A 17,460-nucleotide genomic window follows, 5' to 3' on the forward strand; every position below is an offset into this window, starting at 1 on the left:
AAATTACCCACAGTCTCACCATCCAGAGGTGGCTCTCAGTAGCTGGGGGATGTCCTCTTAGACTTTTTTCTGAGTTTGTGTATTAAAAAAACTCAAAAGATCCTACAGTGGATACTGTGCCGTGACCTGCCTTTTTCAATCAGTTGACTGTTGATTTCTGTGTACACCACTAGAAATAGCTGCCCAGTGTTCCAATTTCAGGATGTATTATAATTTAAACTATTGACATGTAAACCGTTTTAATTTTTAAGGACATTTGAACTATGTACAATGTTGAGATGAACACCCTGTAGCTTGATCTTTGAGGGGATCCATCTTTCTTTCAGATAAATTCCTTCAAGTAAAATTGCTGGGTCAAAAGATTTCATCAAATTTGATTTGCATTGTCAAACGGCCATCAGAAATATTGTACCGATTAACATGCCTATTCATAGTGGCTAAGAAATTAGCCACTTCACTCCAAGAAATACTGGTGCTATCTTTCCTTCAATATTTGTCAACTGAATAACCAAAATGTTCATACGATTTTAATCTTCATTTCTTGATTTAATTTTCACATTTTAATATTTATTGGCCATTTGGTTTATAAGACTTGGCTATATGACAAGCATATTCCTTCCGGCAAGTCATTTGTTCTGCAGATGTTTTTCTCATTTTGTCATTTGCGCTTTCTCTCGGTAAAATTTTTGAAGCATGATTTAGAGTTTTTAGTTGATCAAATAAGTTTTACTTGGTAATTTCTTCCTCTGGCATCCTGTTTGAGAAATCCTTTCTCTCCTCAAGCTTATATAAATATTCATTATAAATTTTCTAGTATTCTTATTGTTTGCTGTACTTAAACCCTTGACACATTTGGAATTCATTGCCACACACAGAGTGAAGTAAGAGGGTCCAACTTTAGTACTATTTTTTAACAGCTTTATTGAGATATAATTCACATACTGTAAAACTTATCCTTTTAAAATGTACAAGTCAGTGATTTTTAATATATTCAGAGTTGTGCAACCATCACCACTGTCTACTTTTAGCACATTTTCATCATTCCAAGAGGAGACCCTGCATCCATTATAGTCATTCCCTGTTACTGCTCCCTTCCTAGTCCTGGGTAACCACTAATTACTTTCTATCTCTAGGGACTTGCCTCATCTGAACATTTCCTATAAATGGACTCATAGAATACGTGGCCTCTGGGTCTGGTTTCTTTCACTCAGCATCATGTTTTCAAGGCTCGTCCATGTCAGATGTATCAACTCTTCATTGCTTTTTATCGCTAAGCAATAATCCATTGCATGGATACGCCACATTTTGTTTATCCGTCCACCAACTGATGGGCATCCAGGTTGCTTCCAGTTTTTGCCTATTATGAATAATGTTGCTCTGAACGTTCATGTACAGGTCTTTGCATGGATGTGTGTTTTCAGTTCTCTTAGAGCGTCATTGCTGGGTCACGTGGTAACTCTACATTTAACTTTTGGAAGAATCGCTGATCTGTTTTCCAAAGAGCCCGCACCGTTTTACATTCCCACCAGAAGCTGAGGGCTCCAGTTTCTCCACATCCTCACCGACACTTGTTCTTGTCTGTCACTTTGATCATAGGTGGCTTTGTGGGTGTAAAGTGACGTCTTACTGTGGTTTTGATTTGCGTTCCCCTAACGACTAACGATCCTGAGCATCTTTCACGTGCTTACTGGCCTGCTGACTATTTACGCATCTCCTCTGGAGAAAAGTCTGCTCAGTGTGGTTTTGCTCATTTTCAAGTTAGGTTATTTGTCTTTTTGTTTTTGAGTCGTAAAAGTTCTTTTGTATATTCTCAATACAAGTTCTTTTTCAGATATCTGATTTGCAAAGCTTTTCTCCACTTCTGTGAGCTGTATTTTCACTTTTTTTTTAATGTCCTTTGAAGCACAACAGTTTTTAATTTCTATGATGTCCGGTTGGTCTATTTTCCTCTTGTGACCTGTGTTTTAGTGTCATATCTAAGAAACCATTGCCTGACCCAAGAGCATGAAGATTTACTCCTATGTTTTCTTCTAAGGGTTTTACAGTTTTAGCTCTTACATTTAGGTCTATGATTTTGAGCTAATTTTTGTATATATCTAAATTGATTTTTATACACGGCTAGCTAGTTTTCCTCGGCACCGTTTACTGAAGAAACCATCCTTTTCCCAACAGTGAAAGTAGCACCTGCGGTACCACAGCTGATTGCCCCCATTCTTCCTCTCGGTAGTAACAGAGCCCGAGCCTTAGCTGGGCACATAGCCATCCAGCTAGAGACGCTATTTCCTAGTTTCCTTTGGTGCTAGGTTGTGGCCAGCAAGATGTAAGCAGAAGTGAGGTACGAAATCCCAAAGTCATTTTCATAAGGAAATTGCTTCCCCTCCAGTGTTACTCCCCCTTCCCATAGTCTTAAATATAGACTTCTACTGGGGAGCCAGCTTTGACCACGTGGACGAGGATGTCTCCTGGGCGGTGGCAGAACAATAAGATGGATGTAGCTGGGTTTCCAGATGACCACATGGAGCAGAGCTGCCTGCCACCACCTGGGTCCACCCACCCAATTCTAGGCTGTAATGAGTTAGAGAACAAAACATCTGTATTGCATCTGAGCCACTTTATTTCAGGGATTCTTTGTTATAGCAGCTTAACATACATTATTCTAATTATTACAACACCTTTGATACATGCTGTATATAGACAAGTTTTTCCTTAACTTTCCATTCTGTTTTATGGGTCTGTCTATTCTTGTATCAAAACCACAGCTTCAACTTTAGTAGTTTTATAATATGTTTAAATGGGAGGAAGGAGGGGAGGGGAGTAAGTCTCTCTCACAATTTTTAGAGCATTGCTTGGGTTTTCTGTTGCATTCAATCTTTCAAATGAATTCAGGTGAATTTTGTCAACTTCCACCGCCTCCTCTTCTCCACCTCCAGACTCACTGGGGACTTCCCAAAGTGGCCTTTGACAGTCTGCTCATTTTCTAAAGCTGTATGTTAAAATGCCAGGGGTGATCAAGGTGCATTTTGGCTCCCATCTCTTAATATGGTCAGCAGCCAGGAGCTGGGAGTCAGTTGGACCTTTCAAATATACCCAGGAGAGGACAGTATAGCTCAGTGGTAGAGTGCATGCTTAGCATGCATGAGGTCATGGGTTCGATCCCCAGTACCTCCATTAAATAAAGTAAATAAGTAAGTAAAACTAATTACCTCCCACAAACAAACAAACAAACAAAAATAATAAAGTAAAATAAAATATACCCAGTCTACCATAACTTTGTTCACTGGGACAAAGTTGAGGAAAGACCAGCCACGGTTACCGCTCCCCGGAACACTGACATCATGGAGGTGGGTAGGACAAACACTTGAAGAGTCTATGACATAAACCACAGAACAAACTAAATCTTAACAAGTCAGAGCTGCCCACAGTTATAGGTCCATGTTACAGGGGGTGCAGGTGTGGAGGGAGGTGGCATTGCTTCACACCAATGACATATTCCTTCTCAGGATGCTGCAGGGCAATGGTGTTTATCTCAAGAGGGGGATGGGGTTAGCGCTGGGGCTAATTGATCTGATCTTTTCTATCCAGTGGGTAGAAATACACCACCTTTGGAGGATGCTTAATTCAGTCATATACAGAGTAAGTGCCATCTATTATACTGCATTCTTTCTCCCTCCATTGCTAGAGTACAGAGAAAATAGTTTTTCTACCAGAATAGGCAGTTGGCCCACCACTTCATTGAACCAATTTAGGATGCTCAATTTCCTTTGTAAGACTGATTGTTTTTGCTCCATATTTACATCGAGGGCCCTCCACTTTTGGCATCTGGGTGGCATCGTGGCACAGAGTACATGCGACTAGAAGTCAGGAGAGCTGGTTGACCAGCTCCTCTGGTTAACACACCTGCATTGGTTTCATTTTTGCAAAGTATTTCAAAGGAATTAGCTGAAGTGGCTTAGTCTCAGCATTTAGGTTTAAAATTGCCTTCAATTTCTCAGTATTAACAAATAAAAAAGTGGCCAAAAAAGAAAGGTAAAACATAATTTAAAAGGCCCTTAAGTATCAGGACTTTTTGGAACATCAGCATGTGTAAAGCACTGCACACTGTGGATTATGCCCCCTGGGTTCCATCTCTAGGTTGTTCTCGGATTTTCCATATGACTCTTTTACATTCTTTTAATTTCACTGATAACAAAAAGGAAGTAAATAATAAACACATGTACATAATATGTATTTTGGGGGGAATGATCAATATCATGCTTTTAGAGGTTACAAAATGCAAAAGAAGTTGGTTTGTGTAAATTCAAAGCATTGCTCTGAATCATTAGAGTTACAGAGTCTCATGAAGAGCACCCAGTATCCCTCTGGCAGATTTACTGACAGTTTTGCCACCATTTATGAAGAGTGTGGACATAGGGACGGAGGAAGCCCATGCAATCTAAGACTACAGGACACAAGAGAGGGAGAGGGTGGTGTCTGTCCTCAGCCACTCCTTCTGGGGAGGACGGGGAGTGGGGGAGGGGTGTCTTAAGAATGTTTTCCTTAAGGACTGAAATCTAAGTGGCCTTAAAGATAAGATTTCTGACATCACGATGCTTAGATTCCTCAGGAAAAATGGGTAATAAACACAGAAATAAGCAAGACAGTTTCAGAGCGTGGTAAGTGACACCAAGGGACCAAAAGACTGGGACTTGAGGGAGCCTGGTGGCCCCTGTGAGCCAACAGTCACAGACCCTTCTGTGATGACATGGTTTAGTGGAGACTTGCATTATGTGGAATGGGGATGGGGTTTCAAATCTGGATCGACTGTAGCTTAGGACAAAGCTACCAAGTTTAGGTTCCCTCCTCTAGTTCAAGGACACAAAGAGCCTTAGATGCTGGTGTCTCCCGGGGCTCTCTGCTTGCTCCCAGCCCCCAGAACAGTATCAGGCAGACCCTAAGTGTTCCATGAACACTTGCTGAATGAAGGAACAGAGTGCCATCTGCACCTGAACTTGTCTGTCATCTTTCTCGAAGTTGTCGTTCCCACTGTGTTCCCAGGATTTGTGACCGCACATGGTAACCACGTTTTCGCAGCCAGAGTCCTGGGTGTCCGCCTTGGCACCTCCTTCCTCCTCCCGAAAGCTGCAGTCCCTCCCCGACCCCAAGCGAGTGCACCACCGCATCCTACTGGCCTTCCTCTGTGCTTGACGTGTAGGGCTCTGGCCACTTGGGTCCTCTTCCTCCATCCCTGGCTGCTCCCACCGCTTCTGAGTGGGACTCCTTGCTTTAGGCTTGCGCCCTCCAGTTACCGCTCCAGACTTCAGCCAGATGCATCAGGATGGCACATGTCTTCACTGGAGAATTGTTTGTTCAGGTCTTCTGCCCATTTTTGGATTGGGTTGTTTTTTTTTGTTGTTGTTATTAAGTTGTATGGTGGGAAGAGATAAATTGGGAGATGGAGATTTGTGGGTAGTAACTACTATAAATAGATAAGCAGCAAGGTCCTACTGTACAGCACAGGGAACTATATTCAGTGTCTCATAGCAACCTATAAAGAAGAATATGAAAATGAATATATGTATGTGCATGTATGGCTGAAAGATTACACTGTATACCAGAAACTGATACATTTTAAACTGAGTGGACTTCAATTTCAAGAAAGACAGCATATGACTCTGAGCAAACGTACACTCAGAAAGCTTCAGTGTCCCCCACGCCCTCCAGCTCCTCAGGATGGCCCACAGGGCCTGGTGTGGCTGGTCCCCAGCTTCAGTTCTCGTCCCTTGCATCCCCGCCCCAGCCGTGCTCGCCCGACACAGCGTCGACCTACAGCGGGTGCTCAGTAAACACCTTAACCAGGCTCAGGGTGCAGCTGGGAAACGAGCCAGCTGCCATCGCCCAGTCGCTCAGTTTTAAGGCTGGGCCGGTAGGAGGGGAGAAACTGAGGCAGCTGTGTGAGCTTTTATTCTACGTGAACCCCAGCAGCCCCCTTTTTGGAGGAGCCTCTGGTGGTGAGACAGGGTCCCCTCACAGTGGATGAGAAAGCCCTACAGGGTGTCAGTCAGGCCACCTAGAAGGCACAGACCTCACCAGTACGCGGGGGCAAGGGCATCCCAGGGCCCTTGGGCCAGATCACATGACGTGGCCCCTCACAGATGATTTCACGGCACAAAGGGCCACACGATGCCCTGGAGGTGTTACAGCAGGACAGGCAGGCTGGTGCCAGGCTCCCAGCTTCCAAGAGGTGCGGGTACGTGGAAGACTCCGGCTGGCAGGGTTTAGATTTTTTTCTTTGTAAGCTATTCACCCTGTCGCTTTCCCTCCTGCAGTCCAGCTGCTTGCTTGCTTGCTTGCTATTTTAACTTAAAAAAATTTTTCTTTTAGTGGGGGGAGGTGATTAGTTTTTTTTAATTTATTTTTATTTTAATGGAAGTACTGGGGATTGAACCTACTACCTTGTGCATGCTAAGCACGTGCTCTACCACTGAGCTACACCCTCCCCACTCAGCTGCTTTCTTATTGGCAGCTACTCCCCATCACCCCACACCCAGCCCCTCTCCCAGCTGCAGAATAGCTCAGCATCCCCAAAATGAGGGCCCAAGAACCAGACCCCCAGCCAAAGCCCAGACAGAGCCCACAGACCAGCCTGGGGGTGCTAGGGGCTGGGGGCTGGGAGTGGCTTTTGGAGGGAGGAGGGGGCCAGGACCCACAAGGAGGAGCGCCCCCCTGTGTTCAGAGAGGAGAATAAAGCAATTACGTTTTAACAGCCACTTTGCATTAGAGAAGATTGATTTGTCCTTCTGCTGTGTTGTTTCCATAGAAGCAGGGCTTAACCTTTTAGGTGACGATTATAAAGCTCCCTAATTCATTTAAAATTAGGCTTCAAGCCTATCAGTACTTACTGCTCAAGTGTTACTGTGGGACTTGCTACAGCCGCTGATCTGACCACCAGCCACAGCCTGTGACTTAATACATTCAAACATGCTCTTTCTGGTAGCAATGCGGTTTGTTCGTTTAGTTTTAAAAATTAACTTCATAAGGAGATAAAAGTTCCTGTGTAAGATCACAAGAGTATTAATAAATACCCTTTAATTAATGACTAGCATTAACTCCTCTTTATAAACGCAGGAGGACTGGGACACAGTCATGAAACAGGCATGTCCAATTAAAGTAATTTATTGTATTCTTCCAGAATGGACAGAAAGGGCGTCTTGGGAACTGGTATCACAACACACGTTATACACCATTCTCACAACTAGCCTTGTGTTGAATTTTTTTTTTAAAGAACATAGTCATCTTAAAAAATCTAAATATTTACATATTAATAAAACATATATACAGAAAATTGAGACATCATCCATAGATATGGAATTTTTCTTTGCTAAGAAAGCCTATAAAAAGGATTTCTGAATAAAGTCTGAACAGTAGTCACAGTTAACTAAACACAAATACAATTTTAATTTACAAAATATGATTTTGCACTTTTATGAAATGTATTTCCCATGTGTGAATCCATTGCATATTTTCTGTGCGCTGCACGATCCCCACCCCTCCTCAAGTACTGAAAAATTCAAGCTCCTGCCCAGTCTTGGCAGGAAGTGCTTTGAAGCTTCCCGGTGTATGTTTAACAGAATGCACAGCCGTAAGGTGAATGTTTCCACCTTTATTCGCAACGTATTCATCTTACTGTAACAGAGTTGAAAGGTCACTAATTAATCTTTTCAATTCCCTTGAGAAAGATATCCTTCTGGGAGGCAGAAGGCAAATTTTAAAACATATGTTGCAGAAAAACCAAAGCCTGGGTTCACAGTACTTCATCAGACCCCTCAGTGAGCAGAGGGACTGGTTTCCAGGAAGGGGTTACTAAGTGGCTTGAAATCTAAAAGGAGAACTAAACGTGTGATGGAAACCATTTATCTGAACCTTCCTTGAGGCTCAAAAAGAAGATAAATAAAAGACAGGCAGATATGAGATGGAGCTGTCTAGTGGCTGCACTGATTCCACAAGCCACACCTAGAACCAGCTTTGACACGGTCCAGGGATGCGTCCTGTGGTCTCGGGTTGATTAGCTGGGCTTCGGTGGGGTACGGATTCATCCCAGGGCCCCCTCCTCGCTCAGGCTTAGCTGCCCGGCACGACGTGTGTGGCGCGAGTACCTTGGACAGGGTAGCAAGGAATTTAGGTTCCAGGCTTGGCCGGGCCGCTGATGGGCTGTTACGCGGCCCTGGGCAGCCACGGGCCTCACCCCCCAGCGGCCTCACCGCCAAACAAGGGGGTGGGGCTGAGGGGCCCAAACAACGCCTCTGAGCTTTAACATTCTGAGATTCGGTAAATGCTAGGGGGATGTGTTAAGTGCAAGCACAGCATTTTTTCCCTCTGGGGGTTGGTGTTCGTACTGCCCAGATTTCTTCTGGACAATTTTTGGCCTTTGGGTCAAGTGCCAAAGAGTCACAGTAATTTGCTTTATACAATAAATGAGGTGGAAATGCAGTGCCTCCCAATAAAAAAAGGTAGTTTAAATTCACTATTTTCTTAGAAAAAGGAATCTGGAGGCAAATATTTCCGTAAACAAATACCCACATGGTAAAGCATTTCTTTAAAATGCATCCACATTTTCATCTGTTGGCTTTATATAAAGTGGAGGCAGGTGTACCAGAACCAAATGAAGACTATAATGTTATGTGTATCTGTGGCCAGTCGCCACACAACGTCACAACACTCAGTGAAAACCATCTGTCAAATAGTTGTCAGGTATTGTGTGGATAACTACTTTGAGTTTCTCACCTTTTAATCAGTTATTTTGTCACTATGTCGACACAACTTACGTGAAAGGTTTTCCTTTCCTAGGAATTCATGTATCACTTACACTTATGAGTGACAAATGATTACTTTGTGGGAAAATGATGTCACAAATGATTTCGTCTAATAGGTCAGAGCTGTCCTGTCTCCCGAAACAACTTTTCCATCCTCTAAGCTGATGAAGGTCTAATTAATTTTGGTCTTCACAACTGCTCATTCGGTCCTAGAAAGAGCCATTCTCCTTGATACAGCATCTAAGCAATTTACGTTGAAATAAATATGCTTCAAAACTCTATACTACATTCACATTGAAAAACACCAGGGAATGGACAATGAACTAACCGGATGATACATTGGACATTTAAAGTGTGAAAATTCAACTCTAAAGATGATTTTTAAACATCTTCGACCAAATTGGAGGCTTGATTATCACATGAAGTATAAGAACACTATTCAGACGTGACGAGTCGCCCTCACAGAGCGCCCACACTTGGCAGTAACCTGAAATGCTAGTGGACCTTAGAGGAAATTGCAGTGGAAGAGGTGCACGTGCTAAGGGAGACTGTCACTACGTGTGAGTCTAGGCAGTGACACCTGTCTCTGTGTCTTCAGCGTTTTCTCCCCTGGTGTCAAACACATAACCTACAACAGAGGTGAGAAAGTGAAGGGGGCCGCTCCTCTAAGAAAGAGTTGTTTGCTTTCCAAGACACGGTCAGACCGGGCAGGCGTTCTGATAACTGAGGAACCTCTTAGGGGAGGTGTCTGTGTTTCACATCTAAATCACTGTTTTTTAGTCCAGGCTTCAGTTGTGCCAAATGAGCAATTTTAGCCATTAGAAAAGTAATGACGATTTTTACAAGAAAACCCGTGAATGTGGGTTAATATTAGAGTATGTCCATTTCCATTGTCCAGGAATAGAAAATGGCCACATAAATATGATTTACCTGCAAAACAGAGTATTGTGCAGCTATTAAAATGATGCGTGTGAAGGTCTGTACTAAAATGGAAAATGCTTGCTAGGTGGTAAGACAAAACCAAACCTCAGGAAAGAAGATTGTATGGGTCTGATCTCCATTGTATAAGTAAACACACGCAGAGGAAAGCCTGGGAAACACCCAATAGCAACGGCTATCCCCGGGCGGCAGAAGTGGCTTACATCTTCTTCCCTGTTATTTTCTATAATTTTTAAAAAGGATGCAAAAGAACGCCACCTGATAACAAAAAACGCTGAGCCTAGGTGTGCTCTTCACTGTTTCAAATTCAGAAGCTGCTTTTTAAATTTTTAGAAAGTACCGTTTCGATTTCAGCCTCTATCCCCTTCCTTCCAAGTTGTTCCCCTCTCCTGGTGGCTTTCTCCCCCACCAGAGTGCTGTCTCCGCCCCGGGCTGGGGCCACCTCTGCCTCCCACTGGTCTCAGGGCGGGGTTTGTTCACCAGAACCTAACTCAGTGCTGATCCCTGGCATCGTCAAAACATGCTGGCTGACAGGGTTGAGGGAAAAGAAATTAACAGGTGTTTCCACTATAAAAATCTGTATCCATTTTTGTTAAAACGAGACCAACAGAAAGTTGCTTGAGTGCAATTGATTGAGATCATATCAATGGATGCCCGATTGTGACCTTGACCTGGTTGGTTCTGGTGGGTCTGGTCTGCAGAAACACAGGGATTTATACCCCTGCCCTGCCCCTCCCCGACACACTCAAATTTGGAAGGAGAAAAAAGACCTTAAAAAGATAACAGAGGCATTGTTAAATCTGTAAAAAGGACCAAGTGTTGCTGGCTTGGACAGACTGGATGAGGAAGGTCTGGCCAGTGGGTCTCGAATCCAGGGATGAAATTGCATGTACAAAAAAGGGGGGATTCCTCTCTCGGGTGCTCTCATCAGGACCCACAGAAGGAGGAGGGACTCGGCCATTAGCTGTATTCAAAGCAGCCCCCAGACTGAGATTTTACTTTAGAGGCACTCGAGAGACAGCTAGTCTAATCAAGATGATTTAATTCCATTACTGCAAAATTTGGACCCTAGTCCATGACATCTTTTCCCCTTTACAAAATGATAAGTGGTATTATTTATCATGCTGTTTAGTGATGTGCATCAAATATTTAGCAAGAGTCTAGCGAAAAGACCTGCAGGGGTGTCCTACCACCGTCTCTGCCAGGACCTCACGGCCTCAGGTAAGATGTGGGGAAGGACTCCGGGAGCCGAGTGGCTTCAGGTTGACTTACGATGGACACTGAACTGTGAAGGCGGTGGGGGAGGACACTGAAATGGAATCCTAAAGGGGTTAGTACATCCATCAACTCCTCGGATCTGTAGGAAACATGCAGAGAAGGTACGAGAAAGCTACGTGGTAGGATGGCTGGGAGTTGAGAGGCCTCGGCTCCGACCAGGCCACCAACCAGCTGTGAGAACTTGAGAAAGTCATTTTGTGTTTCTGGGCCTCAGGCTTTTTTACCTGTAAAATAAAAGGACTGGATAAAAAAGCAAGGATGGGATTAGATGATCTCTAAGTTTCCTTCTCTCTCAGAGTCCTTGAAATTCTGTTCAGATCCATGAGGTGGTTCTACCATCCCATGTTCAGTTTTCTCATCTGAAACATCTCTCTGCCTCCATCTTCAGACAGGAAAACGCAAAGGTGTTATTTCAAGGGGAATGGTTTTTGAATAATAATACTTTTTAAATAAGGCAGCTGTGTCAGATGATAGCCAGGACTGGCGGTGCAAATGGACTGGGGTCAATGGGGCCGGCGGGGGAGGAACGGGGTCCTATCACCAGCTAGGACAGCACTGCACTCCCCCAGAGGGCTTCCTGGAAGGCACTGTTTCATCATCAGTGGCAGGGCTTCGAGCAGCTACATAAGAGCAAGGCTAATATGAGTTGTCCGGATATTCAGAGGAGGCAGGTTGGGAAGGAACAATAGAGATCATGCATTTCAACTCTCTCAATTCATAAATGTGGAAACATAGCCAAACAAGAAGAGAAATCTGCCTTTCCTGTAATTTCCATAAGGACTGTATACAGTAAGAACTTGACAGAAGCGGGCCACTTTTTCCCTCTGCGGCCCGTTTCATTTACTGGTCCGTCGATCTGCTGTGGAGCTACTCAGTGGCAGAGAAAGCACCGTATTTACACGGCTGGGTTTCCTGGTGGCTCCGGAGTTCACTGACGTCCACCCATGGTACACTGTGAACTCAGGATAAGTGCCGTCAGTGAACACTTGACCTGGCAGAGTTCCTGCACAGAAAGCTACTCCCTTAATACTTGCTGGATTTAATTCAAAACTTACCACCCCAAATGCAGAGAATACACTGAGTTGAGTTTTTTCATTTACAGGGTTTTGGGGGGGGTGGGGTGGGGTCTGGGTTTTGTTGTGAGAGAATCTTCGGGTATTTTGAGGGCAGTCAATAGAGAGTCTTGAGACCAACTGAGGGAATAAACTCTTAGTCACATGTCACTGATCGGACACCTGTCTCTAGGGCTCTCAGGTGTGAACCCACACAGAGGTAGGAGGCCAGGGTCAGAAATATTACTTGAGAGTCAAATAATAAGAAACCAGAATTAAGTCTGTGGCTTAACACTACAGCAGATGCTTGGGGTGTAACACTGCACACAGCTGGTCGGGTCCCCGTGCCCCTCCGCTAGACGTGGGCTTAGTCACTCACTCACCTAGAACAGTATTCACTGGGTGCCCATTGTATGAAGGCTATGACTGACTCTGCCTCTCAAAGCCTTTTAGAGGGAGGCAGGAGAGGACAGAACAAACCTGAATTTCATCATAAAACTGCTGATCCCTAATCTAAACAGAAATATCCTTTCCTGGTAAAGTATATTTTTTTAATGTCCGAAGGTTTGGGGAGGTGAACTGCTGTCACACTAAGTTCTCAAGACCTGCTGTTCTGAGGTTTTCAAGAAGATGAAACAGAATGTGAGAAAACTAGCTTTTCATATTCAATGTGAAAAATCTCTCTGCACGCAGGACAGCGAGCACCTCTGATTACCAGGGGCTGGTTCTCTTACAGAAGCGTCTGCATCTTTGCTGTTAAGAAACATTTTCAATGCAAATATTTTCACGTGCTGCATTTTCCAGCGGGTGATGAGAATGTAAATGTGTTTTACCTGTTGGTGGTAGAGAAACGCCATCCAGCCTTTCATCACCGTCAGCTGCCTCTGCTGGTTACAAACACAAAACACAAATCTCATTAGTTTCAGGAAGCACATTCATTTTGCGGAATACAGTAATACAATTTAAAAACTCCAGCGTACATAATAGTTTTCACCTTTTCCCTTCGTAGCTTTTCAGCCAGTTCACGTTATAGATTTTAGTACCATTATTTAAATAAAATATTTTTCAAATGATGATATAAAATCCATTTTCCTGTATTAAAATTTTTTATATCTTACGAAACTTACTCTATCAATCATTAATGATCTCAGTTCATTTTCACTTATTTGCATAGGTTTAAGTATCACCCCAGAATCTGGGATGAAGGCACGGAGGTCAGTGAATTCCTATGGTTAGAATTTTACTTGTCACCCCTAGAATCCTTCCAGTGGGGCACGCTTAGGTTCTTGAGAATGAAACCTTTCTTTGGTGATGACTGGAAATTCAATCTAAAATGAGCATTAATTTAGTCATAAAATCCGAAGGAATAAGTGTTTCTCCAAAAGATTCATCACTTCCATGCTTTAAAATGCAAAACTCTGCTCATCTCTGATATATTTCAATCTCTGTAAGAGTTTTCTAAAGGCAGATCCTTCAGTCACAGAAAACCTTCCACCAAGGACAAAAAAGAAGGTGCCTATGTGTGTCCTGGTAACTGATGGCTTGTCAGTTTCCCCAACATGCTGTGGGCAGGCCCGAACCCTCCATGCTCCTGGGGTAATTTTGGCCCTGCTCCCTCTGTCCCCGGGCTGTGGCCCCAGAGGAAGCTTCCTGCTCTTGGCCACCTTCCTGCTGCCTGCACGCGTGCCCCTGAGGCCAGACGAGGGCTGCCACATGCAACACGCTGCAGTGCTGAGTCCATGGGAAGCAAACTAGTGCGATGTTCTTGTTGTAACTGCTGTTGCTTTAAGCACAAAGTTAAGAGGTGGCTGGAGATGTTCAGAGACCTGCCCCTCACTCACCCCTACCGCCTTGTCCTCAGATTGCTACGCTGGCCGGAGGGGAAGGCCCACTGCCCCTCACCTGCTAAATCCACCACAAAGAGGAAACACCGAGACAGGGTAGTCAAGAGCAGTTTTGTTTGGAGGAGAGTAGGAACCACTAAAAATGACGTTGCAGATGAATATTTAACAACGTAAAACATTCCAGTCACGCGATGGGATAAATGGTAAGATCAGAATCTTGTAAGCGGGTTGATGGACAAAATACAGGACACACTAAAATGTTAACGATGTTTCTCTCGGGATGAAAAAGCTCATGGGTATTTAAAATTTTGGTCTTTGAGTCTTCTAAAATTATATATGTAAAAAAATAACAAACATGTTATATTTTTATATTTAGAACACATTCTCTTCTGATTGGTTTGAGTGAATTTGAGCACACACATGAACTATGGTAGTTCTTTCATTGGGACTTTAGAAATTCTTCAGGAATAAAAATGATAATGCTGATAGGCCTCATTTACTAAATGCTTATTACCACCCAGCCGGCACTCATCATGTGTGCACTGCGCCATCAAAGCCTTAGGAACTCCTACAGGGTAGGTCTGTTATTCCCATTTTAACGAATGAGGCAACTGAGACAGACAGAGGGTAAGAAATTTACCTAAGGTAATGGTAACGCAGCTAGGAGGTGACTCTGTCAAGGGTGTGACTCAAGCTGGTGCCTGTGCTCTTCACCTCCGTGCTATTAATGTCCAAACATCCATCGCACGCATCATCGTAAGCTAGATTTTAACAACTTCAAGTTTTCATTCATTTTATACTTCAGTAACTTTCTCTGCTTCCCAAGGACAGTTGCTTTTCATTTAGTTGCGACAAAAATCAGTTCTGGTTATAAGTTGATCTTCCCCTTGTAATTTAGCTCTCCTCTCTTTTTAAAATCAGGCCTATGCAATTATGTGCTTTAGTAAGAACAGATTATACACAACCAAAAAATGTGTCAGTGATTACGTGTGAATTAGCAGACACCCACTGCACGAACAGGGCTGAGTGTCGCGGGCGATGCACACGACTGTTAACTTGAACTTAATTATAACATCTGCCTGTAACGGCAAGCTCACGATCCTTCTTGCCTGGCGACGGGCAAGTTGTGAAATTTGGCAAAGATGGAGCCAGTCCAATAAAAATTTGACACCAGCGACCGCTTTGCTCTTAGAGCCAATACAAATGAAAAATGGCCATTTCAGCGCTGAGAAAATAATCTAATGAAAATGATGATAAGCCACCCCAGGAAAGGAATCATTCCAGTTATCGGGGGAAAAAATGATTGCATGTGATGAGATGCCCAAATGAATTTCCATCTGGATTCGCATAGCAACCTTTCAAATCTGAGGGGCGCCTCTTTTTTCTAGAGGCAGCGCGGGTGGCCTTTAGCGGCGAGTTGATTACCTGCCCAGGTAGAGTCTGTAGCTAAATCCAGGAATTGAGCCAAATATGATAAATAAGGTTGACATTGTGGAATATCTATGAGATGCCATATTGTCATTTAGACTGAAAATAAGATGGAAAAACAAGCTGCAGTACTGACCCAGGCCCTTCCGTCAGCATGATGACAGGAACACAGGTGGCCCAGTGACAGTTTTCTGGGGCCCCCTTCTGTGCTGCTTGAGCAGAGTGAAGGGGGATCATATCTGACAAAACTGGGGGACAGTCACTGTGGAGTGCTGTCACCTGGCCCCGCTGGTTCTGTGTCAGGGTCGGCCGTGTCCTCCGGCCACCTCCACTTCTCAGACCCCAGGAGAACGCTGCCCACGTGCCACTCACACGCGCCCGGGAAGAGACTCTGCACCCAGCATCAGAAGTGGAATCAGACATGACGATGACTCGGGAACAGGGCGGACGATCATCTGAGCAGGTGAGATGCTCCCACAGGAAGCAGCGGGGGTGAGAAACACTAACCGGGACACTGAGACGGTGAAGAAATGGGTTCCCTGGCCGGTATACTTGGGCGGAAAGAGAAACAGGGACGGGGAGAGAGGTTCCCATGGTGTGCACGTGTGTTTGCTGGGGGGAAGGGAATGGAGACGGGAACTTATCAGAATTGGTCTCAGCATCTGACAATAGGAAAAAAAGAGGCACGTTTACATATAAAGCATACCTAGGAGGGGGAACAAAATGTAGCTGAACTTGCTCTTCTAGCCCGGGCCCCGGCCAGCAGAGCTGCTCCCGCGCCTGTGAGAAGGGTCCTCTCCGACGGGCCCGGCACACACTCAGCAGCCTGCCCTCTGCTTGTCTGTCCTCTCCCTTCAGAGGTTACTCCTCAAACTGAAACTTGCCAGGTCCTTTAGGGACTGTCCGTCATTCTCTGCAGCGAGAGGCCCGAGTTCTGTAACACAGAGCCCTCCTCCCCTCTCCCGGGTGTCTCTGCTGCCCCTCCGTCTCCTGAACTTGCACATCCTTTTCCCTCAAGCTCCCAGGTGCTCCAAGTATTTCCCACGTTTTCCGTGTCCTCCCACCACCCTCTGGGATGCACGGAGGGCTTCCTGGTAGAGGAGTCGAGTGCAGATCTGGTAACCGGCCCGCGGCTGGAAGCTGGTGCACAGCTGGACTGGGGTGCGGGGGCCGCGGGGCAGCTGGTGGCAGCGGCGCGGCTACTCTGGCCCTTAGCCTTCCCTTTGGACTGACTATTACATTTCAGTCTCTTCATGGTGACAAATGTTAGCTCTCTCTGATATATTTCATGTCTTTGTTTTGGGGTTCAACAACTTGTCCTGAAAATCAACAGGTAAATGCAGGTTCTTACATATCCAGAACAGGATTGCTGGCACAGAATTTAGGCAGCATAAGACCAACTAAACACTGACTAGCAAGGACACCGCTCAGGCTTCACACCTGAAATCTGATTTGGGATGTAAAGCCGAGGAGACCTGCACCCAACACGACACCGGTGATTAATCAGGGTCACTGTGCTGTCTTTTATAACACCTGTCAGTCAGTCATAAAAAGCTCTTTCCCTGGAGCCTGAAGTCCAGGGGGCAACAGTAATAAAGAAGCCTTTGTGAGGTGTCTCAAGGCGGAGGCAGGAGACCTTGAGCCTAAGAAGAGATAAGAGACCTGCGGTGGGAAGTTACTCTTCCCAGGTGTCATTCAGTTAACTCGCCCAGAGTGAGGTCCGGGCATCGCCACACTGGATTCTGAAACTCTGGGGGAGGCTGGGACAAGAGGAAGTGGGGAGGAAGTTCTAGGACTAAGGGGACAGGGACAGAGAAGTAAGAGAAAGGACTGGAGGAGGAAGGAAGGAGGAAGAGAGGGTGGGACGAGGGGGTGAGGGGCCGCAGATGCCCCCCAGGTTCCAGTGGGGGTGTGGGGACTGGGAACCATTAGAACCTCACGTAAGGAACAGATGGACTGTTTCCCCAGGACCGTGACCATTTATATAACCGTGACCGTGATGAGCTAAGACCTTTTTGCTGTGGACTGCCGTCCCTCCATTTCCATTCATTGATTCGTTGGTTCACTTAGCAAATATTCTTGTGTATCCATGCTGTGCCACACACAATTCTAAACACTGAGGACAGAAAC

General features: G+C 45.0%; 1 protein-coding gene across 7 annotated transcripts in view; it reads right to left on the bottom strand.

Moving 5' to 3' along the window:
- Window positions 1-958: 958 nt before the first annotated feature.
- The window catches only part of BEND7 (BEN domain containing 7), an 80,736-nt gene continuing 64,234 nt past the window's right edge, over window positions 959-17,460 (bottom strand). For 4 of the 7 annotated variants that reach the window (XM_064479519.1, XM_064479523.1, XM_064479524.1 and 1 more), the window contains 2 exons: window positions 12,892-12,945; window positions 959-5,524 (listed from right to left, as the gene is read on the bottom strand). In XM_064479519.1, coding sequence (XP_064335589.1) covers window positions 5,481-5,524; window positions 12,892-12,945 — 98 coding nt within the window. In that variant the 3' untranslated portion in view covers window positions 959-5,480. Of the gene's footprint in view, window positions 5,525-7,136; window positions 11,231-12,891; window positions 12,946-17,460 lie in introns of those variants that run through there. The other 3 variants (XM_064479520.1, XM_064479522.1, XM_064479521.1) reach the window with 3 other exon arrangements.

Source organism: Camelus dromedarius, chromosome 26, assembly GCF_036321535.1.
Source record: "Camelus dromedarius isolate mCamDro1 chromosome 26, mCamDro1.pat, whole genome shotgun sequence".
Classification (NCBI taxonomy): domain Eukaryota; kingdom Metazoa; phylum Chordata; class Mammalia; order Artiodactyla; family Camelidae; genus Camelus; species Camelus dromedarius.